Source organism: Haemaphysalis longicornis, unplaced genomic scaffold, assembly GCF_048455015.1.
Source record: "Haemaphysalis longicornis isolate Haplotype H1 unplaced genomic scaffold, Haemaphysalis longicornis Haplotype H1 scaffold_10, whole genome shotgun sequence".
Lineage (NCBI taxonomy): Eukaryota > Metazoa > Arthropoda > Arachnida > Ixodida > Ixodidae > Haemaphysalis > Haemaphysalis longicornis.
Genome location: NW_027526204.1, coordinates 106,582,846 through 106,609,258, shown reverse-complemented (window position 1 = coordinate 106,609,258; position 26,413 = coordinate 106,582,846). Strand labels below are relative to the sequence as shown.

The following is a 26,413-nucleotide window of genomic DNA, read 5'->3' as shown; positions in this document are numbered from 1 at the left end:
GGAGGAAAGACTCAAAACAACTTCGAAACAAGCGCATCTTTATTCCGAGTACTTCAATCAGCATGCGTGTGTGTGTGAATTAAGTCAATAATCTTCCTGTTCCTTCGCTTATCGAAAGTATTAAAAAACGCACCCACAAATGTCAAAGTAAGAACAGCGCTCCGTGGCTGCTTTTAAAGCCAAACACGAATGCTCCTGACTAATAAACGATGACAGCTAAATGTCATTTCAATCAAACAAGTTCTCTGAATGTAATGTCACTAAAATAAATGAGCAGGAGGAAATATAAAGCATTCTCAAAACATCTTGTGACATATACTTTATACTTCACTCGGAAAAACTGGATTTGCTGCTAATTCCTGTAACTAAAATGACACTTAACAGCGCTGTGTAACAGGGATTAAGTGACTACCAACCGATATGTCTCCATGACACACTATAGGGTTGGTTTTTCTAAACTAGCCGGTGCAAATTGTCCACTCTGGACGCAATGAAATGAAAGAATGCGTGTCGCGACGGTGGGTGGGCCGATTGTGAGACTAATGTGTGGCAAACGTAAAACTATCACAGTCTTGCGGGCAAACAACATTAACAGTAAACACGATGAACTGCTGACGTGGTGGCAGGTGGTGGCATGTGTGTGCACGGAAGTAATGCCAGACTGCTGACGAAATGGTGGGGCCTGGTCCGTCTCTGGAGGGGAGGAGCCATTATGTCTTGAGACCTGCAATGGCAAAAAGAATAAGGTCAGATGGGTTTATGGTGAGAGTGGTGTGTGGCGTGTGGTAGTGAGTTAAAGGAGCCATGAAGACAAAATACAAGTTGGGTTTATCAGGAAGACTGCTTAGTCCCGATAACAATGATACCAATACAGTTGAACCCCTTTATAAGAGACACGTACTGGGGAGCAGTTTCTGTCTCTTATACGAGATGTCTCTTATAAGCAGGGAACCATGTTTTCACTTACTAATCATACCCTAGTTCAATGTGGGCACCGTATGACTAAAATAAGCTCAAAAGAACGCTACAGCATGTTGCAAAAGGCTCATTCTAATTTATGTTTGGCCCCCAGAATTTATGAAACAGTTCTGAATCTTTGTTTGCTTCACGACTGTATTTACACTGTTTTTTACAACCGATTCTACAAGCTTTCTTTCCTTTCACCGTTTGTGGAAGATGAATCGTAGATGTTGAGTTCACAAGCCAGAGCGCACAGCTTCTTCCACTGTCTGCTCAGGCTATTCATTACGCTTGCAGGACTCAACATCTGCGGTGCTTCTTGACTGCTACGCGAATGGGAGAGCCTGCATGTGCGGTCGTGCTCCAATGGTTGGCAGTAAGCTTCAACCACTTCTGTAAGTTGCATTTCCATTGGCAGGGCTTCTCATTGTCATTTCATAGCTGACTGAACCCCTGTGTGTCTGCTGAAGTTATAATAAATAGCGACTGCAGGCGTCTGTCGTCCACCTGTGTTTCCACAATGGAAGCAACTGCAATTAGTGACTGGTGGCACTGCATCTGAAGTTAAAATGTCTGTTACAAGCGAGATTATTGATTAAAGTTCAAGGATGACTAGTCCCTTATAACCAACTATCTTCTACATCCGATGTCTGTTATAAAAGAGGTCAATCTAATGGGAAAGGTAGGGCAGCCAACCATGTAGGTGAATAGTGTCTCTTATACCCATTTGTCTCTTACATCCATGTCTCTTATAACGAGGTTCAACTGTATCATCGCAATCTTCGAACAAATAACGGAGATATTAAAGAAAATGTGTGAAGCAGTCGCGACCACCTAGCCAATTTCCCGCAACTTTTCTATGACGTCACGGAACCTTGTTTGTGCGATTGGCGGCCGCCTAACTGACCTGTCGCGACAACACATGACTGGACGTCTGTAATGGGGCCTCTAGTTCCATTTGAACGCATCACTTGAATGGTAACGTGCAGTTAACACGCTGAAAATTGTTTTATTGTTGGCCCGTATGACGTCATTCTTGCTCATAACACGTCACTGTGGCGCAAAATTTGAAAGTTTTTAAATACCAGGGTGTCTACCAAGTTGACATTTTGAAATTCCCTGAGTTTTCCAGGTTTTCCCTGAGTCTTTTTGATAAATTCCCTGAGTGACACAGAACTCTAACATCAACACGGGCTGACACCCCTTCACCGGTTGCTGTTACCCTCTAAAAAGCGCCTTACAAAATAAAATATAACATAATAAAGTGTGAATGCTAACCAGTAACGTTTATCTCATTCGAAAAGAAAACATAACAGAGTGGTAGGAAAATTCACAGTGAATGAAATAATGAAGAAAAAAAAAAGGTAAAACCGTACTGCCATGTTCTCAGCTCACACTCAATGCCTCAGTGCTGTATTTCACTGCTTCAAAGAGTTTTTTTTGGTTTGGATGAGGGACACCTGCATCTTAAATACCATCACATTAGGTGTCCTTAAATGCCCCCATACTTCTAGCATCAAAGCACTGCGCAGGATAAGTGGGAGGAGTATTTGGGATTCACATTGGAAATCAGAAACACCTCAAACACCCCACTATTGTGACTCAGCGTAAAGTTCTTTTGGCACGCAGCGAAATATAGTGCTGGCTTGCAGTTAAAGGTAACTCTTAAAACAGGGTACAATGTCTATATTTGATACTTAAAGTATTTTGAACACAGCTGCGAACTTTTAAAGTTGGAAATTAAGAGAAATGTGTTTTTATTATGACGCCAGATCCACATCTCAAAGATTCACAACGTGCGTCAACTAACTAGAAACCACAGTAGATGGTGCCAGGTGTTCCAGCATAGGATTGAAAGCTACTATTGCCCCTGCCCCTGCAGACTCCCTTACGCTGCCCCAACAAGCTATCGCGGCGTGCAACGTTTTCTTCCGCCTTTCAGGAGTCTGGGAAACATGCCAGAACACAAGGGGAGCGTACAGGGGGTCAGAAGGGGGAAGGGGGGGGGGGGGGGGAAGTGACTCACAAGCTGTATGAAGCTAGTTCTCACTGGAACCAAATACTTCAGACGGCGCCATCAGCAACGGCCCCAGAGGGCTCTCCACTTTTGACGTGCTGTTACTTGAGCCAGCATTACCGTGAATTTTCCTTTATAAAGTACAGCTAATTTTCCCTGATAGAAGGACAAATTCCATGAGTTTTCCCTGAGTTTTTCCAGACTGCTCAAAATCCCTGAGAATTCCAGGTTTTCCCTGTTTTCCAGGTTGGTAGACACCCTGAAATACTTTTTGTTTTGTTTTTTCGTTAAAAAAAACATCTTTTGGGGCTGTAATGGAGCTGAGTGAGATGCTGAATCCGAGTTCTTTCAAATTAAACGAAGTTGTATTTTCTCTTCGTGGCTCCTTTAACTATTGGTTCACAAGCTGGCCATGACTCCCAGACAAAACTTTCCGTAAAACTAATGAACTGTTTCCAAAAAGGCTGCCGTAATTCCGTTGTCAGGGTGCTCATTTCTAGCTCGCTGATGGGGGCGCGAACAACACATTTAGTATTCTATTCACTTTTCATGGAGGTTATACTATCATCCCCCCAATTAAAAGATGAACTGAAGCACATAAAGGAAATTGAGCTCATAATGCCAGCACTACGTGTAAAAATAGGCGAAGAAAACTGAAAATTCAAGAAAGACCAGACACACACACGAGTTTACTTTGCACACACCTCTAATGCATAAGCATTCCTTGGGGTCTTCCCCCAAGAAATCTGTAATGCATGAAACAATAGTCTCCGTATAAAAATGCATGGGCCATATGGGGTATCTAATAAGGACCCTTAACAGATAATAAGCCCCTTCAAATAAAATGCTGGAGGGCCTCCAAGGCAAACATACGTATAGGTGTGTGTATGTGATGGGCCCCTGGACAGAATGATTACGCACTGTCCGACAATTCCTACTTGGAAGGTTCTACAAACTTTTATATTCATAGGATAACTCGGCCCTCTGCCTCGAAAGTTTGCCGACCCCTGATCTACAAATTGACATTAAAAACCTCAGGGTCTCTTTAGAGCCAATCAAATAGCACCATGGCTTCTCTTTTAAGGTCATCTGGGCCATTGGATATCGACACAACACTAGGAATTCCACAAATCAAGCAGAAACATTTTCATGAACAAAAACTTGGAGACAAATTTTTATACATCTCTAAATGCAAACATTTTACAGGCTTGTAGCAGTACCATAGCCTCCCTATGTGGGTGATGTTACAAATTGACAAAACTTGTTGCTGAGCTAGTCGCTACATACTTAAAGAAAGGATAAAACGTGGTGCAAACTAGACGTCGACTACGAAGACGGGGTGAGACAGGTGGCGCCTGTATATGTCTCACCCTGTCTTATTAGTCCACGTCTAGTTTGCACCACATTTTATCCGTTCTTTATGTTACAACATACGAGTTAAGTAAGGACGCCATTAGGATTTTGGTGTCTTTTATACAGCACATTAAAAACTTTGGAGACCGAACAGAATTCAGAAATTCATTCGAAATTAACCAGATCTAAGAGCTCGTTGTGTAGCCATTATTTAACCACATTGTCGTGTCAAAGTCTTGCGTGTGTAACACGTTCTTGGAACCTTCTTTTCCAGAACTACAATCTTTACACGATTCGGTGACAGCACACCAGCAAGCACACTCAGTGGTATTTACACAAACATTGAGCTCACATAAAGTCGACAATAACCGCAAAACATGTCAATGCTAACGTTATGGAGAGTGACTTGGGCAGCCACACTGCAAATTATAACGACATCACTGCACCAGTCAAGTAACTGCGAACTGCACTCGTTTCTTTTTCTCTTCTTCCAGGATTCAAAATTAACCAAAGGTAGAGATTTCTGCCATACAATGAGATGTTAGGTTATGCCAGTTACCGTCTTTTCACGCGTATAACCCTCACCAAAAATGCAAAAATTTAAGTGGCAAAGTAGGGGTGCAGATAATACATGAGGTTTTTCCTTTAGTGCAGCTTCACAGCAAAGCACGTTGTGCCATGAAGCTCCTACGCAGTAGCACTGACTAAGCCTCCCATGGCAGCGATTGTGCAAAACAAACACAGACAAGGAAGAAAATAAAAGAACGAGTGCACTCCAACAACTGAATTTTATTAGTGAATTCAGATTTTCGCCTTGCAGTCAGTGCATTCAACTAGCTAAATATATGCTTTTTCTGTCTACGTAGGATGCTATGTGTTGTTTGAGAAGTCGCTTTGGTGCAGCCTTTCCCGTATCAAATGTGCGGGCAATACGTGAGGATTTTTTTTTTTTTTCGGCGGGATGAAAGTGGTGGTGCGAATTACATGCAGGAGCGGGTTATAAGCACAAAAATATGGTAACTACATAACACGGCCACAACTAAAAAACTGGCCGCGGTCTCACTCCAAGAACGTGAATGTCCAGAGAAGCTGTACCAAACACCACACATGCTGATGGGAGGTATGTTGTCAATTGCACTGGGCTTCCTGGACGAGAACTGCTAGGTTTTGCCTACGACGCTGTTGAGCAAGATGAATTTGTTCCTTTTGTCAAGCCTTGTATTCATGCCGTTCTCTCCTGGTGTCCTTCCGCGGTCTACCAACAGCAGTCTTAGAATGAACTGAATGAGTTTACACGGTGTTCACTTCACACGAGGGCCTCGAACAACGTCAAATGGCCCTTTTGAAAGCAGCTGCAACCTAATCTTTACCAGGACAGCGTGAGGGCCTTATCATCCATCATGCAGTTTCAATGCTTGTATTGCAGCTTTCTTTACTGAAACGACTACTGATCTCTATGCTGTAACCCTGCCGAGCCTGACGCATACACTCGGTGTCTTAAGCACGAACCGCATGGAGCGTTTTCTGCTCGCGAAAACGCGCCACGCACGCCACAGGTGCGCTGACGCTGCCGCGTAACCAACCGCACGCTGCGCCGCCGCGGCCGGCGGCGGCAACATGGCAGCGGCTTCGGCAGCGAAGTGATGTCGGGAGCTCGAGCGACCGCTTCTAAGCGCTCTCTCAAATGCCGCTCAAGGCACGAACGAAGTTGCTTGAGCGGTAAAGGAGCTTATAATGTGGGTGAAAACGGTACTATAAAACATCATCCGCGCCGCTAGTGAAAGCGCCCATTCAATATCTGCTGGGGTGGTAAGCCTAAACATCCCCGGCGGAGCAAGCCGGCGGCCTCGAGTGCTTCGAAACCGCCGCCATGAGGCGCGCGCCTCCCCATTGGCGCAAGTCGCCAGTCTCCTCTCACTGCCGCGTGCGATGCGCGTCAAAATCTAGCCAAGGCAGATGCTGCCGAGGGCGCGAAATCGTCCACGCGGGCGTCGAAAAAACGCACGCGCAACGCAACCGCGCGCGAATCGCGTGAAAAAACGCTCCATGCGGCTCGGCCTTTAGGCGAGAATTGCTCAGTCCTGCCTGGGATTTTTCTTTCTAACACGAAATTTCCTGACCAACGAGAGGCTACCAGCTTTGCTGTAATAAGAGCTAAACGAATCTGCCAGTGTGCTTTCCGGTGTACTTTAACACACACACTCAGGTAGACCTTCCTGACAGAGCCACGGCTTGAGTTTGATGCGTAGTCAGCCTTGCCAGGTGCAAAAAAGAAAAAGAACCTCACTTGGTTGTACTGTGGTCAGGCTCTTCAGCATTTTGATGACCTTCTTGCCGCCGTAGTGAATGGCACTCCACAGCCCTGAAGACAAGGAAGTGAGGGTGAGATACAACTGTCACGACGAGTCCTCGGCGAAGCCAACACACTGTCACTGTTAGAAACATGCCTCCCTCTGTACTTATCTAAACTAGCTAGAAGCAAGAAACTAGGTAGAGCAATAAAAAATTGTGTTCGGCCAAAGCCTACAGGCAAGAGATTCAAGATTAGGCTATGGGGTTCAATGCACCGAAGCTGCACCTGGACCATGTGGCGCACCACAAAGGAGAACTCCGGATTAATTTTGATAATTATTTTAGGGTTTAACGTGCCGACGCAACGCAGACGATCAGGCTCGCCGTAGTGGAAAGCTCTGGATTAATTTTGACCACCCGGGGATCTTTAACGTGCGTCGAAATCTCGTCCACACGGGCGTTTTTTGCTTTTCGCCTCCATCAGAAAAGTGGCCGCCGCGGCCGGGAATCGAAACCGCGACCTTGCGCTCAACAGCACAACGCCTTAGCCACTAAGCCACCATGGTGGGTACGGACAAAAGATTTCAAAACTTTTCGGTGACACTAGGGTGGAGTCATGGTTGAAAAGGTTGTTGCAACCGAGGATATACTGTAATGAATTACCTGGGCGCCACGCTACCTCAAGTGCAAAGAACCTGGCTGCAAGAAGCACGGCTTTTAATAAAAGCCAGTTCAGTATTCAAGAAACATAATCCTGGTCATTCCGCATTAAGATTTGTACTTCATCTTCGCACTCAGCTCAATTTCCACACGAGCCCAGCTACTTCAAGGCTTGTGGCTCAGCCCATACACAGAGTGCAGCGAAATCTCAAGGGAGATACATGCACGCTGGGAATACACTAATCCAACTATTTCATATTTCGTCACAAACACCACAAATTGGCGTGACTCTACTAATCTTTAGTACTAGTACAGTGAAACCCCGATAATACGACTTTCAAGGGACCGCGCGAAAGCTTGTCATATGACGGGGGTGTCGTATGACCGCGGTGCGGCGGGTACAGTTCAGTAGACGGTGTAACGCCGCAGGTGGGCCAAGAATTTATCTAAACCGCTATATTTAGCTCGTTCTCACGTAATTTGCAAACATTTAGCTAAAATCACAAGTTTTATATAAAAATAACCCTATTTGTGCCCCCCTGCCCTTCACAGTGTCTGTGCTAGCCCATCCCTATGCCTCACACGTGAGAGATAATCAGGGAAGGTCACTGCAGCCGAGCAAATTGAGAGGGCAAAAAGGTGAGAGTGTGAGCGAAACGAACGATAGTACAAGGCGGTGATGGAAAAACAACGAGAAAGAAACGAACAGAGCTACAACGTAACCATGAAAGACACCGATAAGCAGAGAGCCAAGAGAGAGGGAGACAGAGAATCGTGAAAAGAAGAACCCCGGATCGAGCGGGCGAGAAAAGCGGGTGTTCGCATTGTATCTGTTTTCATTTCGTCGGCTCGATGAGAGCTTCAAATTCGCGGTCCGCCGGCCGCCTGGACTGACTTCTTGCAACTGGTGCGTTGGCGTACTGCTGCCGCGTGGGGTCGTCGAAAGTTACCTCCCGCCTACCAGTACCCGCCTGATTGCTTGCGTCTGTTTAGCAAGTGGTCTGGTCTGCCTGCGGTCGACCTTTACACATCCAGCAGCATCAAACGCGAAAGAAAGGTTGGGACAAGGCGGCAAAGCGGTGTAAAGGATGGAAAAAACGCCAGTTTATCCCCGCCAGGGACCGTCGTATGAAGCGGACTGCGTGCATGCGAGCGTTTTATAACCGGGTTTTTAATGCACTGCTTCTATGGGGAATTCGCTGGGACCGTGGTGATCCGTTGTAAGAAGCGGGTCGTGGTAAGACCGGGGGGGGGGGGGGTGTACAATCGGGGTTCCACTGCACCAGTAGCACCTCAAACTGAAAGCGTGATGTGCTGCCTTAAAAATTGATGAACAAATCTACTGCAAGTCCAAACGGTTATTGAAGGAGGTGAAAGCAGGGCCTTTGCTTTCTTACCTGCTGTGACAATACCTTTGGCAGTCTGGCCCCAACTTGATCGCCACACGATGCTCCCCACAGCTGTGGCAAGGAACAACATGAAACGAAAATGAAAGTGTTTGGAAGCATGAGCGCCAAATCTATAATTAAAATTACCAGCTGCAACTTCTGGCAGCTAAGAAACAAAAAACAGCAACGTTTACCGTCTTGAGCCCAATCTGCAAAATGTGCTCAAAGAACAATGCAACAATGCAAACGTAATTGGCAGAATTCACAGCAGATGGTTAGAAGTACAAAGCCATAATGTACCCGTTTCAAAGCACAATAACAAATATCTGTGTGTCATTCTTTGAAGGCTGCGACCTATTCCACGCAACTCAACATTCCCTGTTGTGTGGGCCTATTAAACAATCAAGATGATGAAATGAAATTTTGCTTCATTCAGAAAATTTGAACACATAGCAACCTACCATTTTGCTCCATGAAAAATATTGTGTCTGCTGCAGAGTTGTTCGCATTTAAAAGGTAAATTTAAACTGCCTGCTTGCTTCTTAACCCCTGTAAGGCGCCGAAATTCCCTTTTGTTGTACACGGAGGCGCATACAAATACGGACAGTCAGTCCGCCAACTACGAGTCAAATGGATGCAGTTGTCTTTTGTCTTTTAGATCACTGCAACGCAGTGCGAGTGTTCCACACTTGTTTTGGGCAATGAACGTCGGGCTCGGGTTTTCATATCTACCTACCACTAAACAACGTGAGCCCAAGCTCGCCAAGTTCCAATGGGAGAGCACTTGACCAGAGTCCCCCAACCGACTGTCTTTCGACTTGAATTGGTTTGATTGATTGTAGGGTTTAATGCACCGACGCAATGCAGGCGATGAGGTGCACTGTACTGGAGGGCTCCAGATTAATTTTGGCCACCTGGGGATCTTTAACGTGCACCGAAATCTTGTACACACGGGCGTTTCTGCTTTTCGCCTCCATCAGAAAAGCGGCCGCCGCGGCAGAGACTTGAACCTGCGTCCTCGTGCTCAGCAGCACAACGCCTTAGCCACTGAACCACCGCGGCGAGTCTTTCTACTCCAAAAGTATTACGGCTGTTAGAAGGGCCACTGTTACAAGAGCCACACTAAGACTGCGTCATGCTCTGGAACATAATTTGCACAAATTTGCACTTGTTTGCATTTGTTTTTACATCAGCCAATCCGTAAAGGTCGCCAAAAAGCCCTAGCAGCAAGTAGTGCACGAAATTCCCGAAGACATCCTTGCCACCCCTTTGTTTTTCTCCTAATAATACCAAAACGGAACACATCTGTCATTCAAGCATGGAAATCGCTTAACCAATACGATGTTGTACGCTGTCTCCACGGGCCCCCCTTACCACATCACAACACACACACCAGAAACGATAACTGTCAACCATCGCGGATCATGTGTAGCCACATTGAGCAACATAGCGCCCACGCTGTCATGCACTACAGAGAAGCGTTCCATCATTACTTGGCACGGCCCGCCAAGAAGCTCAAAAGTTCCCTCTGGCTGCAGAAAGCCACAATATGAGTGTTAAAAGACTACTCAAAGTCTCTTTAGCAACATAAAAGTCTTCCTCGTTTGGGATTATTTAAAAGCATTGTTAAATCTGAAAAAAAAAGAAAAAAACAATAATAAATAAACAAATAAATAAATAAAAATTTAAAAAGTTTCCCCCCGTTGTCGCTTTTGTCGTCAGGAGCCTCAAGAAGGCATGCTGGAAGCCAGGCCAAATAAGAAAGAAGTGCTTCCAGCCGCTACCATAGCTTCCGTGACAACGGACGACGGCAACGGTAGATTTCCCTCCAGTATATACGTATTAGTACAAACTTTTATGCACCCGAACCCGAGCGGCCCTCCACTTAGCATGCAGCACACCCAGCGCGTGCACCCTCACCCTCCTCGATGAAGAGGCTGCAGTGGGGGTCCATGGCGATGGCCTGCAGCACGTCCTCGAGGTCCCGGTGGCGGCCATCCTTGTTCCACACCCTGAGCAGGTGCGACTGCAGAGACTTGGGCAGCAGGTGCAGGTGGTGCAGCTTGGCGTCCGGCCCGGGCTCTTGCTGCCGGGATGATGAGGGGAACGCGGTAACTTCGACGTGTGTGCACTGACTATATGGCCTCCTCTCGTAACACCAGCCAACTAGAGACTGAGTGAGTCTTACAGCTCGTTGGCTTCTAACGAAAATTTGAGGCCAGGCACTCAACAATGGTACTTATGAGGCCAGGTACCTAACACACGTTAATATGCTCTTAACACGTGTTAAGGACATATTAGTAAAAATTAAGAAGAAGAAATGGACGTGGGCAGGGCATGTAATGCGAAGGCAAGACAACTGTTGGTCATTAAGGGTAACAGAGTGGATCCCTAGAGAAGGCAAACATTGCACGGGGCGGCAGAAAGTTAGATGGGCAGATGAGATCAAGAAGTTTGCGGGGACAAAGTGGTTGCAGTTAGCACAGAACTGGGATAATTGGAGATCCATGGGAGAGGCCTTTGCCCTGTAGTGGGCGTAGATAGGCTATTGCTGGTGATGATGACTGAACAATGCGGAGCAGCTTTCACAAGAGGCCGGGTGTGAGCATCGACGCGTGCATCTGCGATGGCTTTTCGCGCAGCTAACTCTCATGATGACAGCCAACTAGAGGCATGACAAGTCATACCGGTCATTGGCCTCCCGGCACTCGGCCAGGCACTGAACACTACTTGCCATGCCTGCAATGTTGCTTGGTTAGTGGTGAGGAACGCCGTTCAGGTATCAAGCAGTTGGGCTGGCTGGTACTACCTCTCTTCCATGCACACGCTTGGTTTGAGGGCGACAAACGACCACTAGAGTGAGGCACATGCCACCGCATATATTTGGTCTCATCATTGTTCCTCAACCTAGGAATGTGTATGAGTGAAAGGAGCAAACCTTACAAACACGTGGTCACCATAACTTTTTCACTCTTGACCTTTTCGCTGTCACTGATGTACCGGTACAAAGCCCATAAGTGCCCGTAAATGCCTATTTTTGGAATTGGCGGTTATATGAACACTATTTAGCCTCAAGATTCACTTTCGAGCACAGTTTGAAATCATTATTTGTGTTACCATTCATTTGCGCATTGATAGTTCGGACTTCTATGAGGTCTAACTTATTCCTCCAGTTCGACCAGCTCCCGAAAAACAACCGCTAGCAGCAGTTGAATGGGAAGCTCATTCGCAGAGATAAAAGGCCCAATTTTGAATCCAAAAATTTGGAGATGGTGCTATTTTGGCATTGCTTCTACAATTTTCACGGTGATTCTTGGACCAGGCTCCGCGTGATCTCCAAAGATATTCCTTCAAACATGTGCGGCCGCATCCTCGTTTCTAGAAGCATACTCAAATCAGCATTAAACAAGCCTTTGTTAGTAGATCTTTCCTATATTGAAAAACCAACGTTGTAATTAGGACTTAAAACTCCCACTGCTGACGGGCTTTAAAATATGATTTTAAAGACGATAGTCTTTCCTCGGCTACTTGAACACAGAAATTTTGGTCTGTCTGTATGTCTGTCTGTGTGACTCGATTCAGCCACCTGAATCGAGTTGAATTGAAGGAACCTGACGTAAACAGCTGAACCACTTGCCAATCTCTAATGCAAACTGCCATCCAACATGAAGGAAACCGGCTGTATTTTCAAGCAAGAGTCACGCTACTCTTATTCAACGCTCACCACAGCATGTTGCGTTGTGGCTGCTGAGCTAACGAAACAACACCCTAGAAGCAGATGAGGATGAGCTTCCCACCTCAAACGTCTGCGTGGCTTCGTTCCAGGAGACCATCTTGATGAGCTTGAGGTAGGGATTGTAGAGCTTGCGAAATTCATTCAACTGGGCACCCACGATGTTCGGAACTTTGTTCTTGTCCTCGCCAACAATCATCCGGAAGTCGCCTGTGCGGGAAAAAAATTGTTTCCGTCTTGCTCCTTTCACCGACATCTTTGCTCAGCAGAAGGCTACTTCAGGCCTTCGGTATGTAAGGCCTGCACTATGCAAGTTCCAGTGATGATGGGAGAATCCGCTGACTCTGGGATGAACCTGTCGGAAGCGCACAGCAGTGATTCGCCAGAAGGGCTGTGGTGCCGTTCTGCGCTCTTTGCTACCACCCCTCACACTCTTCCACTCTATCGCACTCCTGTCTTGATGAACTGAACAGAGGTTTGTTCAATGCAATTCAAATTTCCCGCCTTTGCAGTGCTCGCGCCTTCTCCTGGGACAGCTCACATCCTTTTCTCCTTTTCTTTATCTTTTGTTTCTCCTCCTGCCTGGAATGGCACGAGCGAAAGGGCTGTTCTTTTTGTGCTTGCGTTCATCTCACATGTGCTGGAGCCTTTCTGCACCATTTTAAATACGTTTCTTTTTCTTCCGCGGCCACTTTTTTTTTACACTTACTGTCGTAAAAACCAACCCAATGAGCATTCCTAACCAAATGAACACGGGGACTGCCAATTAAGTGTATATATTTTGCCTCAAATTTACCTGCAGTTTTCTTTGCGCTAATTACCGTATTTTCGCACGTATAACCCGCACCAAAAACGCAAAAATTTCAGGGGTGAGGTAGAGGTGCAGATCATATGCGAGGCATTTCCTTTGGTGCAGCTTCACCACAATGCGCATCAGGCCGTGATGCCCCTACAGCAGTAATAGCGACTGAGCCACTGTTATCCCACTGACAGTGCTTATTTTGCACACACAGCTCAATAATGTACCAACCTGAAAAAATGTATGCGGCAAGTCATCTAGTTACGTAGTCAGCTAGGAAAGTTCTTTTACCTAAACAAATGCGTAATGTTGCTTGAGTACTAGCTGTGGTACATCCTTTTATGCATAAAATATGCAGGCAATAAGCGAAGATGTTTTTTTTTTATTCGTCGACAGAAAGTGGGAGGTGCAGGTTATATGCAGGGGCGGGTTATACGCGCGAAAATACGGTAATGGGTACATGTATGACTAGTGCCAGCGGTTCCAAAGAGTTTCGAACGGTTCTGCCTCTTGTTCAAGTATCTCCTGTTAACTTTAGGCCAGAAGGCTGACTTGAGGGACAGGCCAGTACCTTCCTGAAGCGTTTCGCGTGACTGCGGTACTACTTAGATAGCGAAACCGCGGACGATCTAATACGAAAAGCCGGGCCCCTAAAGTGCAGGGTGTCTCGTCGGCTGACGAGCGACGATGAAAGCGTACACACCGACCGGTTGCTGGAACTCAAGTCCTTTATTAAGCGAAGAGAAATGCGCCCACCTCACGTCATGTGTCTTTCTTTCTTTCCTTTTTTTTTGCTTTCCTTCTTTGTCGTTCCCCTGTCCTGTTTTGTCTATTGCTGTCCTGTTACCTATGCCGTGGCAAAATGGCGCAAAAAAAAAAAAAAGAAAAAAGAAATGACCCCCCCCCCCCCCCCACACACACATCCAACATGACGGGTTCGCGTCATGTTGGATGTTGCCCCGTCAGCGAGTGGGCGGAGTTGATGGGCGGCGTGACGACGGTTGAAGTCTTGACTTTGTTTGGTTCGGTTAGTTTTATCCTTAGCTGTGACTTGGTCGTGTGGCGGCCACTCCGGTTTTCCAGGCGTGGGTTCGGATCCCACTTCTGACACCATGTCTCGTCGGCTGACGAGCGACGATAAAAGCCTACACACCGACCGACCGGTTGCTGGATGGAACTCAAGTCCTTTATTAAGCAAAGAGAAAGAAGAAACCCCCCCCCCCCCCCTTCCGGTCGGCGGCACAGGCGTGGAACACGATAGCTCATGTCTCATACATCCGGCAGGTCAGGTAACGCGAACCCGTCCGAGCAAGCGTGAGCAAGGCACCTTCAGTGCGCGTCCACTACACACGGCACTTCAAATGTGAAGCCAAGCTTAAACACACTACTCACTCACGAGAAATCAGATACAGCAAAATTTTAACCTGTGGACACAGCACAATACCTGATGCAATGTGACGGACTGAAACATTTTCTTTCTCCAAACATGGGATAACTTTAATATTCACTACTTGTGCCTTACACCTAAAACTATGCAGCAGATTGCCTCTTATTTCCAGAATGTGGTTTATTCGTTCACTGACATGGATGCCGGGTCTGGCATCTCCTTTTTTTGGCGCCACTAGAGGCAGAGGAGCAGCTTCCCCATACTGTTAAAATACTCGTTAAAAATACAAATGAAAGCTCAAAAGAGTCCTTTTAATATTAGGAAAGTACACATTTTTTTCTTCAAGCCTGTACCTGATTTTATACTTTCTCTCAACAAGCAACAAAGTAGTTTTATTTTTAAGCTATCCTCCAAGGTCAACTCAAAATCTAATCGCTCATTCTTGTCTCACAAGCTGCTGACAACATGCAGCTTTTATTTACTTATTAACTACATGCATACCTGAAATTTAACTTCATGGAACAATACCCTCACAGAAGTTATGAAAGGAGGATCCCACAGCAATAGTGCTCGCTCTCTATGGAGCTCCTAATAAGCAGAACAGAGCATCTTACCTCTTCCTTTAGATTCCACCACAGTTGAGCCTCTATCCTACGAATTTTCCAAATTAACGAACAAATTGAATTCTCCCGGCAGCAGCTTCTAGGCCTAATGCTGTCTCGATTTCGCAGTTCGCAATTTAACGAAATAGTTCACAGGCTCTTTTTGCATTAATCAGCCAAGGTTCAATTTAAATAAGAATACATTGTACGATTCACCCCTCTCCTATGCCTTTGCTGACCAAATACAGCTTGACTTTCAATATCGCAAATAAAACAATTACACAGCTAATTCTGTTAATATTCTAGTTCACCCTGGCATGATAAAGTTGGGGGCAGTCCTTAAAGAGGGAGCGGAGCATTTAAAGAGGAGAAACTACAAGAAGTTAGAGATAGAAACAACTGGAAAGAAACCCTGTGCATATTCCTACCAACATTAGCAGGGGTTGTTCTTTGGCGAATTCGGTCTGTCAGGTGGAGAGGAATAGTATAAGAGATGAAGGTGGCCAGCGGGAGGCATGCGTACCTACGTAGGAGAGCCCAGCGATCTTGAGGTAGAGGTCTTCCTCCGTGAAGCTGTCCGGCAGCATGAGCAGCGCCGTGTGGATGGCCGTCATGTAGTTGAGGCTCATGGCCCGCTTGATCTCGGGTGTCGGTTCCTGCAGGATCCGAACCTGCGACAGATGAGAAAAGAAGGTGAGGGCATGGTCTTTTAGGGGAGCAGAGCGACAATTATGGGGACCACCTCAGTACCAGTATGTTTTACGGTGCTTCTTCTGCGGTGGCTGAAACTTGATACCCCTTCCTCCTCCACAACTGTTTGTAGCCTCGGTGTGGTTGAAAAGAGGCCACGGTGTTCCCCAAGGCTACGTTCTTTCCCCTGTGCCTCTTCCTGTTACTGCGAAACAGTATATGTTTAATCCCCATAGTTTTCATTCCGGTGAAGACGGTTTACTAGGTGGCGCTGCGGCACTCCTCCTCACCACGCCCGACCCCACTCTCACAACTGTTATTCCCCTTGCCACCGCTGATGCCTCTTCCACAAGCTGGCAGATAATGGCGGTAGCACCCTTATCAGGCGATACCAGAGCTACTTGCCCGCTCTGAACGCCGACGTGAGCCCATAATTCTTTTTCAGCAGTACAGGCTTTCCGCGCGACCTTTTCGCCAGTGTATTTAACGCCTAAGCATACACCCATCACCAGTTGCCGGTTTATGTGTGCACTGGTTTGGGGTGGAACCAGGGGGCGTGCGTACACAGCCTGTCTTCATGCCCCTACCGATGTCATGCGAGTTGTGCTAGCGGGAAATTTAATTGTGGAAGACTTGTGGCTCACTGCGACCTGCCAGCTGTCCTCAATGATTGAGCAATTTGTGTTTGGGGAGGTGTGTTACACAGACACTGAGATGCCTACGACGCAGCACAGAAATGGACAGCGACATCCACTGGAAAAAGCTCGAGTCCTTCCAGGTTTTACTCCCTATGGACAGATGAATGTCGTTCGCTCGGTAGAGCTTACCCCCCCTCACTACATTTCAAGAGATTACTCAGCACTACAGGCTGAGTAGGACAACATTCCCATTCTCACATCCAGGCCTCACAAAGGGTCAAGAAACAAGTCTACGACTTCTTCAATCAAATGCATATCCTCATCCCACGCGACATGACCTAATGTCCCCAAGCCAATTTTCAACCGGGTGCGAATTCCACCAGCAGCCGGGGACACTCAGGCACTTTACTGTAGAATGTAAAGTTACACCAGGATTGCCACCACTAATATTCCCTTACTCCCACCCCCAAGAGCAGTGGGAGACACTGCTGTCTATCCCCTCCCTACTGGACTAGCTCAATCTCGTCGAGAGGGCAGCCGTGGTCAAGACGGCGCATGGATTCCCATGAATAGGGAACCACTTCCACATGATCTTCTGATCAATGCTAATAATAAAACTTGTTCTCTCTCTCACGCTCGGAGGAAGAACAGCAGAAATTGAAAGAGCGTCTTCCGGAACAGACACGCTTATTGGTGCGAAAACAACAGAAAGTCGCTGCCGTCGTCATTTCCACAGCGTTTCAGCTCGCCGAGTAGCTGGGAATCTCTCCCAGATGAAAAGCAACGTCGACAGGAGCCAATATTTCTTGTTCAGCTTGAAGGGCTTTCAGAGCGACGATGCCGGCAGTGCCTTTCACTTCTAAGCACGCGCACAGAACTGGTTGCCAATTTATCAAGCATGCGTTGAAAGTTTAGGGACTGGGGTGGGACGGTGCACGCGCATATGCAGGTTTCAGCCCCTCACTGGTGACATGTCCGTGGTGCTGGTGGGAGGTTTAAGCATGTACGTTCACCGCCCCAATGCAAACTTTCCGGTGTCCTCAGAGGTCGAGCGAATTGGGTTGGTGTGACACAGACAGCAAGATGCCTACGAGGCGGGATGGAAACAGACAGCCCCATGTTTGTCCCCTCAAATGAATCTCGATTCCTTCAAAGTTTCATTGGGCAAAGTGCTAATTGCTCCATCGCAAATTACAAACAAATGTGTTTCGTTTTGTGCATTTCGTGTACTGCGTCCAGCTTCACACGTCACCCTTCTTCACAGAGCGGAATGGCACTAATTTTTTCCTTTTTTGCAATGCCAGAAATCTTGGCTTGCTGATGGGAATCTTCCTATGCAAGGAGTTCCGTGGCAATTATTCGCATTGAAAGTCACCAGTTAGTGTCTTCACCCCTCCAAAAAAAATTACATTGAACTCCAGAAACAAGTTGGTCTACACCTATGGGTTGCCACTCCAAAGCCTAGAGTAGTAGTAAAATATCATGATCAGCAGCAAAGTAGATTGGACAAGCTTGAAAGTAAAACCAGCACAAAAGCATCAATTTGGCCACTCTTTCTTGCCTTACAACTGAAAGTAAATGCCCAGACTTTACTTAAGGGGTAGTTCTAAAGGAATTTCACAAATGTGCTTGCCAACTCTCGAAAAGTTCATTAAAGCTTGGTTGAATACTCCACAAACTTCTGTAAAATAAATTGCAGCATACTCACAGAATATCTGACAACAAAGGTATGAGAGAAGGTTCTGTGTTAAATCTGAACCTTTAATTTTGTCAGCGAACAAACGTGAAGGAAGCTATGGAAGATCCTATCCCAGAAATAAAGCAAAGCCTGATTTTCCTCTAGTATTGATTTAACAAGTGCATTTTTGCCCACAGGGATTAACCCCAAACTGCAAATGAGTTTGGGTAACTAAGTAACAGAAGTACAGTATAGCCCACTTGTAGCAAACACAATTTTAACAAAATCCCAGCTATAGAGGACAAATTTTCATTTCCCATTACCATTTGTACACATATATTTTATGTGCAGATATAGCGACAACGGATATAACAAACTGATTTCCGTTCCCCAATGTGCCCATTATAAGTGGGCTGAACTGTATTGGAGACAGCTTAAAGGAAAGGCATCTCTGAGTCTGATGCATGCCCCACCCCCGTAATTCAGCAAAAAGTCCAAACTCATTCTTCAGTTAGTAGAGTTACCAGAAGGATGGCTCCCCGCTTCAAAGCTCCGCGCAAGTTAGGAACTCTGCGGCTCAGTGCAAAATAAATAAGTAAAAATTGATTGAAGTCGTGAACGTTTGGGCCTTTGAAGGAAGTACTTGTGAAAGACACGCCTCTTCTTTGCTTGCAGAGTTACACATGAGCCCAGCGTGAACAAGGGAAAGAGCTAGTGTATAAACATTTGTACTATACTACTATGTACAGAAGTCAAAACTGTTAACAACAATGTGTGGACGTCTGGCCTTTGATACGTGCAGCACAGCCTGCTGATAGCCACCGGCGTGACCAGCGAGATTAGGGGACGGCGCTGCGGCGGCTTGGCGTGCGAAAGCTATTCCCGATGTTTCCGTGTTTAGGGGGGGGGGGGGGTCAAGGTTCGACGCCAAAAGTCCCTCACCACGACCGCCGGTGAAGCCTGTAATAAACGTTATCTTACGCGTTCGCGCGTTGTTGTTAACAGTTTTGACCTCTGTACATATATTTGTCCTACTATATATATATATATATATATCTGCCCAACTTCACAATAATCTTTGATGCTGTCCTAGGTACTCCATTCTTCCCCCTTTCGCTCCCCTTCCCCTGCCACTAACAGCTGTATTTGTGACATTGTCATTGTCAGTCATTGTCAGTCTTCTGCAATACGTGTTCTGCAATCCCTACTTTTTTTTATTGATTTGAGCTAGAATGGTCTGGCACTAGTTCTTCGGCACGCACACAAGAACTCGACTCCATGCTCCGAGCTTTTATATCCTCCCCGCCACTCCCAAGAACGGCAAAATTTGATCGCAACTGCACAGTGGCCCCGCAAGTTTCCCAGTTACAAGTTATTATTGGTTGTAATTTCTGGCTGACTGATAGAATAACTGATTGACCATTATTGTTGACTGACTTAACCAATTGACCAGAGTTTTTCATCTAAATAACTGCTTTATCAAGCCTTGGTTCGATTGAGCAGGAATTGGTTGATTCAGTAAAGCTATCGATTGGATTGGTTGTAACGAGCTGATGCAATCTGCATATCTGAATGGCTGTTTTTATCAACCCCTGCGAATGTACAGTGTTCTGTAGACATGGATAAAAAATCAAAGCCATTTCACTCAATGTGAAAGCTGTCGGAAGTGCAGAGCAGTGCTTTGCCATAATGGACTGTAGCGCTGTAATCCGCCCGCTGCTACCACCCAATGCAATTCAAATTTCCCGCCTTTGCAGTGCTCGTGCGTCCCCTGCCTGAAACTGCACCAGCGGGAGTTCAGTTCTTTTTGTGGTTGCTTTTCCTCCTGCACATGCCGGCATTGCACTGCCACTTTTTTTTCACTTACTATCGTAAAAACCAACCCAACGAGCGTTCCTAACTAAATGAACGCGGGCGCTGCCGGTTAATTACGTATATTTTGCCGCAATGTACCTACAGTTTTCTTTGCGCTAAACAACGGAGAGATGTACGACAAGCGCCAGTGGTTCCCAAGTTTCGAACGCTTATGACCATGTAAACCGCTTCGCTTTCGAAGCCTCTGTGGGACGCCGCGACGACAGAACGCCGCGTGGCTCTACTTGGGTGAAGTGAGTGAGCTACGACAACAAGGCGCGCCCCTAAAGTGCTCTGCACTTAAAAGAGGCAACTCAGTCTGATAAGGCAACTAATCTTCAGCTATTCAGGCACTCCTCTGTGCCGGCAAAAGCAATGAAAATGAAAACGATTAGTATCCGGATTTGGCTCCCAAGCCAATCTATCACAGTTGAGACTTCTCCGACACAGGTTGTATCTACAGGAGGCGTGAAAGGTTTGTGCGCACCGACAGTGCGAAGGCTTCACAAGAGTTAGAGAAAAGGGGAGAGTCCTCCTCACACGTTCCCTTGCAAAGCTTGCACTACAAAATCTCAGCACGCTCCTTGCATTACTTCAACTGTGTCCCTACTCTCACCACCTCACACTGTAGGTGCTCAACAAACGAAAGAAATGTGTTTCCTGCGCACGATAAAATGAAGGGACGAAGAAAAAAATTGGTACGGCCGTTAAAAGCCAGGGCAAACTAAAAAAGAAAGAAGAGGAAACTCCACTTATTGAACTAAAATGCACTACGAAACACATTGTCTCGAAACACAATGCAGCCTTACACTTTGTGTGCTAAATAAAGTTCCCTAAGCGAGCGCATGAATGTAGAAGCTCGGGAAGGCTTGCGACAGCTTTTTTTATTGTCATTTTAGCGCCCTCCACGGCAAGCATTAGTGCATGAGCGATTAGGAGTTACAAAACAATGGGGCGTAACTTGCTGCAATTTTCCCCGGTCTGGGCAGCTTTTTCCTGCGACTGCTTTTTTTTTTTTCTTTTCCTCAAAGACTGAGCAATTTTGATTGTTGAGGCGCCCACCATCGGATTGCCGAAGGAATTGGTAACGGTGCCTTCGTGCCGCTAGAAATGTCGGGTTGCTTTGATACGGCTGTCCAAACCTGACGGAGAATGCATGCGCGATTCATCGTTTACTGATGGCTGATACGAAACGCAAGCCTACTGATAGTGAGAGGAAGCACTTTCAAGAAGGGTCCGTTATCTTCGGTGCAGGCTGATAAGTGTGTCTCAAGAGCAGCAGCAGCTATGTGTCTCCCTTTGGTGCAAGATGCATTGCAACTGTGAGAGCCAATGTCTCGACAGTTGTTCCTTCTACTATTCCTTTCTTTTTTTTTTACTTCGGGTGAAAGAAAAAAACGAACTTCTGGATACAGAAAACAAAAATTTTGCGGCTAAAATTAGAGATAAAATTTTTTTACCGTGGGTTATTCAATGGAAGAAATCATGTGTCTTAATGATGCTATAGTGTGCCTTTACAGCCCTCCAAGCCTCCATAATAATGCCAATTTTGGGATCGTTGCAAGGCTGATGAGATTACCACGGAGATTGAGTGAACAGATATGGCTGAACGATAATGGCCCATTGTTACATTGAAATGACGTTCTGGCAAATTGAAAGTGGCCGACAACTTAGTTTGTGTTGCAATCGCTACGCAGGAAATTGCAGCTCTAACATTAAATAACTGACGTGTGAAGCCGATGCACATGCAACACTGTAAAACACCTGAATTCTCCCTCAATGGACTGCGGCTTTTGAGCATTATATAGACATGAGTAGTATTTAAATTATTTAAATTACAATGATATCGAACTAACCACCAGTGAAGAAGAGAAATTGAAGCAGCTCTATATGTACTACAAACACTCCACCGCATGAATGAAGCATGAAAGTTGTTAAACTTTCACTATGCTTGAATTCTTATCCAATGGTTACCATCAGACTAACTGTGCAGGGTTATTATAAGTCTTCAGTGGGCACTGTTATGAGCCAGAACAACTTAGTACGAAGGAACATGCAACAGTAACAAAATCCAGGCTCTATTTCTTCCAAGGTGAGACTCGGTATTTGGTTGTCTCAACTTCCAAGTTAAAGGGAAAACATTGTCTAACTGCCTTACCAGATTAACATCTAGAACAATACAATAGTTTATGTTAGGACTTCTTATGGGTGATTTACATGCACTTTTAACAAGAAAAATGTGTTAGAAAGCGCCGTTTCTCTTGTTTAATGCTTCCCGCTGATTTGCTGATGTTGGCAACAACAGCACAATGGCAGGACCGCGGAGTGAAGTAATGTAGATCGCTGGCACGTTTAACCTGAGCTTGCGCATAAAAAAGATGACACTAACCATAATATGGCTGAAAATAACATTTCGAAGACTGAAGTACCATGAAAACAGATTACCAACTAGTCTGACATTGTCATGGTAGTTGGTGGGGTGGCTGCGAACAGTATAGGTGTTTTTGTTCCCTGCCGCCCATTACAAGTAAACTAAAGCTTCAAGATTTCTCCAAGGAGTGAAATCACTGGTTACATTGGTTAAAGCTGCCAAATGCTCGCGCAAATAAAACTTTGAATAATTAACTTCAGTGTCCTTTGCATACAGACAAAGTCTGGTTCACTAAACTGACCGCAACTTCACTGCATCTCATAAATGGAAGCAAACACGAATGGCTTACAATGTAACCCTCCTGAATGATTCATCAAATCATCACCAAAATCACCACTCCACTGATGTCCACTCAAACTTTCATAACCTCTGTATAGCTTGCTTTTGCATGGTAACTTGTCACTTATGCTATTAGAAATTTAACACCTCTCCCAATAATGCCGGTTAAACGCTGTAGGTATCAGCAATAAACAAACACCACTTACTGGTTTGTGTAGTCGTCCACTTAAATAGAGCGTCTCCCAGTCCAACAGGTCTGTGATGAGCCGGTCTGTGCTAATTACTCCATACTTCATTAGCTGCAAACAGATTGGGTGAAATAAACAAACACACAAGTGTTAGTCAGCTGATGATGGAAGAGTACCATAAAGTAAAACGACGATGACGACTTCAGCATCGCATGCCAAGGACTGGCTGCATATCTGAAGTCTCATCACTTTACTATCCCTATCATTTAAGTTGTAGCAATCGATGAAGCCAATGAAACCGCGGAAATTGCAGTCTTGTGTGCTGATGCTACACGTGGGCTGTGAGGTATGCCGAAATGGTAGGCTATGGAATTCACATTTTCAGTTAGCCAAGCCCTCACATTGACACACGCTTCTTGTTTTTTTGCCTCTGTCAAAAAAACGACTGTTGTGGTCCAGAATCGAATCCGCAACGTCATGCCCCCTTAGACAACACTTTTCCCATTCAAACCACAATCACAGGCTTTTTTTTTTTCATCCAAATTTAGCAGTTTTGTTGCAGCACAAAGCTTCGTATACTGCCACTTCGGTTGATTCGATTTTACGCTGATGCGACCAAACTTTTCAGGTCCCACCAGGGTCCGATTAACAGGAGCCAATATATACAGAAATGGCTTCACCATGTCCAGCATGACAAACTTTCTTTTAAACCTTATTTTCTCGCACCATACAGAACTGAAAAGCGTAGGCGGTTCCTTTACCAGCTGACTGGTACGTTTAAAAACTAGTACATCTTTGCCAAATTAAAGCCAAGCATGCTATCGTATGCACAAACTCACCAACGCACTTGTAGTATGTAGTACAAGACAGCTGCCGTACTTACCCCATCGTCATATGGCACGAACGTGTTGTAGTAAACATAGGCGCCGAAGTCCTTTTGTACTTTGTTTACAAGGTACGGCCCGCCGTACCTCAGGAACGAATAGTGCTTCCAGTTTCGTTTTAGGTTTTCCCTGTGCCACGAAAGTGGATCGTCCACGGCTAGGATGACGTCCAGCATGTTATTCTGCAAATACAAGGTCCATGGTAGCACAGAGTCCACAAATTCAAACAAAAATACTTCCAAACATTGATATTGCTGCCACTCAGTTTCAATGAAGCATTACCACAGTCGGCGCATCATTAAATACATGTGACCGTAAACGCAGTGGAAAAAAACTTCGGACAAAATTTTGGGCGACGCGGTGGCCTGCGAAGATACGGGTTCAACGAAAGGTCACCAGAGTTCAACGAACAACGCCCACGGCGGAAGTGAAATGGCACTTTTTCTGAAAGCGGAACACGTAATTCGGTATAAGGGACGGATTAACTGGCCCCCAAAAAGGTAATATTTCCAGAAAGCATCCTGGGTAGACGGCATCGATAGTACCCCAACAAAAGCACGGTCTACGAATTCGTCCATCGGTCAAAATCGTCTGCTAACCCCACCCACACCTTCGACGCCACAGCGCACATCACAGATCAGGCGTTTTTCCGTTTGATAGACCTGACCTCCAACATTTCCTTGCAATACCATCGCCTCGTCGGAGTACGAAATAAACGCCCCACTATTGTTCTAAAGACGGAAATACGCGACGAGTGATACCTAGCGACGGCAACTTCTTCCAGTAAAGGGTTGCGCCCGCAGTTCGAGGCTTAAAAACAGAACATTTACCTTGGCTTGCGTGACTCCTTTCTGCGGGAACGCCGCGGAGCCATAGCAGAAGGCGAAAGTGAATTTGCCTGGGAAAGCGCTGAGCATTCTCGACCATGACGCGGGGTCGACCACTTTTGCGGACGCCGCCATGTTGAGGCGCGGTTTGCGGCCCCCTCGTGGTCGTTTCTCGAAGCTGGCACAAGGTGAAACCGGTAAAGCGGCGGGAAAGGTCGCGAACGTGCCTCTGCGCTCCATGGCGGCATTCATTGTTTTGATAACCCTACTTTAGTGCCGTGAACGCCAGACTCGTGCATAACAATTTCGCAGAACTAGAGCAGGAGCTGCGCCGCAGCTTATACCTGTTGCCACGGGGAAATGCGCGCAGCGGCGTCGTCGTCGTAACCCGATCGGGTCGGGTCGTCGACTCTTGTTCGACTCGGTACTTCGCACGAAGCTTTGCTATCTTTGCTTTGGGCCTCTCTTCTTCTTCTTTCTCGTTCTTTACGCGCGTTTCAACGGGCGGCGGCGCCGTGTCAAGAAAAGCGCGTGAAGGCACATTTGTTATCCGTCAAAGTACACCAAACGCGCATTAAAAAGCGATGAGAAGGCATGAAGGTCGAACTGTTTTATTCTAATTCAGATTTTTGGGGTTCAAGGTGCCGAAGCTACACTTCGTCCAGAAGGAACGCGCGCATGCCAGCATCGCTCATTCGATCTGCCCGTGAGCTGTGATCGTTCATTTTTCCGCCCGAGCGCTCGGAGAGCGTACGCTCACGTTACGGTGGATCGTCCCTTTCGCCTGATTGAAGTGCAAAAATCAACGCCGTCAGTATACTCTTTCCCAGCAAACGCGGTGCTCTAAATTACTTTTTTTTTTTTAACAGCAGAGCTGTTGTACAAACCGTAAATTCGCCGTTGCAGGAGGAAAAAATACGAAGAAAATGCGGAGCGCTCGTGAGCGCGTGCCTCGCGGCGACCACCGAGTCCTCGGCTCGCGCAATGGCTTTAGCAAAAAAAAAAAAAACCTAGCGCTCATTGTGAAGCGATAATGGTACAGGTCACCGCGGCCGCCGCATTCTCTAGAAGCCATTATGGATAATTGAGACATGCATCTACGAGTGTGGCAATCCTTCCTGAGACGACTGGCAGATCCCGCCCCCGCTGCCTCAAGTCGATGACGAAGAGCTGGTGGAAGACTACAATACTGAGGATGACTTTGCATCCGCCACTCGCCGCGAAGAAGACGACGGCCAAGGTCTTCGATGCAAATGCGGCGACGCAAAGCGGCGCTTCCGTGTGTGATGCAAAGAGCGCATGAGCGCGCAAGAGACAGTTATCTTCGAGAGGAAGGCTGATAATTAAAAGTCAGTTGTTCTTTGGGTTGTTCACTTGCGCAGCTCTACCGAGCAGCGCGTCCCAATACACATGACAGCTAGCGATTACTAGCATACCGCCACTACGCAAATAAACATTATGATACCGAAACTTGACTTTGTGTCCGGCAATTATTAATGCTCACTACAACAGCTTCACCATTCACGTCTTGTGCGTGAGAGCAGGCTTCCCTGAATAAATTTGCCTGCGTTGTTAAATCGTTGCTGATCGGTGTTGAGCCATAAATAACGCACGTCCTGTCCTTTAAGCTTTACTACTTTCGTCCAGCGGTTTCGCGGAGGATGCGCAAGTTAAAGGGACAGACAACCGATTTTTGTCGAGTATATATTCTCTATCCCAAATGAAAGGGCATCACTTAAAGCACCTTGACGAG

At 46.2% G+C, this 26,413-nt stretch overlaps 1 protein-coding gene across 2 annotated transcripts; it reads right to left on the bottom strand.

Moving 5' to 3' along the window:
- Nucleotides 1-21: 21 nt before the first annotated feature.
- On the bottom strand, nucleotides 22-25,044 carry LOC144159061 (phosphatidate cytidylyltransferase, mitochondrial-like). 2 transcript variants are annotated; one of them, XM_077690318.1, is made up of 9 exons: nucleotides 24,664-25,044; nucleotides 23,833-24,015; nucleotides 22,968-23,060; nucleotides 15,715-15,862; nucleotides 12,468-12,613; nucleotides 10,591-10,756; nucleotides 8,695-8,742; nucleotides 6,618-6,692; nucleotides 22-724 (listed from the first exon to the last, which is right to left on the bottom strand). In XM_077690318.1, the coding sequence occupies exons 1-9, from the start codon at nucleotides 24,910-24,912 to the stop codon at nucleotides 711-713; spliced, it is 1,122 nt and encodes a 373-aa protein (XP_077546444.1). In that variant the 5' UTR covers nucleotides 24,913-25,044; the 3' UTR covers nucleotides 22-710. The 2 variants fall into 2 exon arrangements, with proteins under 2 accessions (XP_077546444.1, XP_077546443.1); XM_077690317.1 differs by having other exon boundaries at nucleotides 8,680-8,742; nucleotides 24,664-25,030.
- Between the last annotated feature and the right edge of the window lie 1,369 nt (nucleotides 25,045-26,413).

Coding starts and splice junctions, on each gene's coding strand:
- LOC144159061 (XM_077690317.1), bottom strand. CDS start 24,912: ATGAATGCCGCCATGGAGCGCAGAGGCACGTTCGCGACCTTTCCCGCC. Junction 24,016..24,663: donor AAGGAGTCACGCAAGCCAAG/GTAAATGTTCTG, acceptor TTGTATTTGCAG/AATAACATGCTGGACGTCAT. Junction 6,693..8,679: donor CAAAGGTATTGTCACAGCAG/GTAAGAAAGCAA, acceptor CCTTGTCTTCAG/GGCTGTGGAGTGCCATTCAC.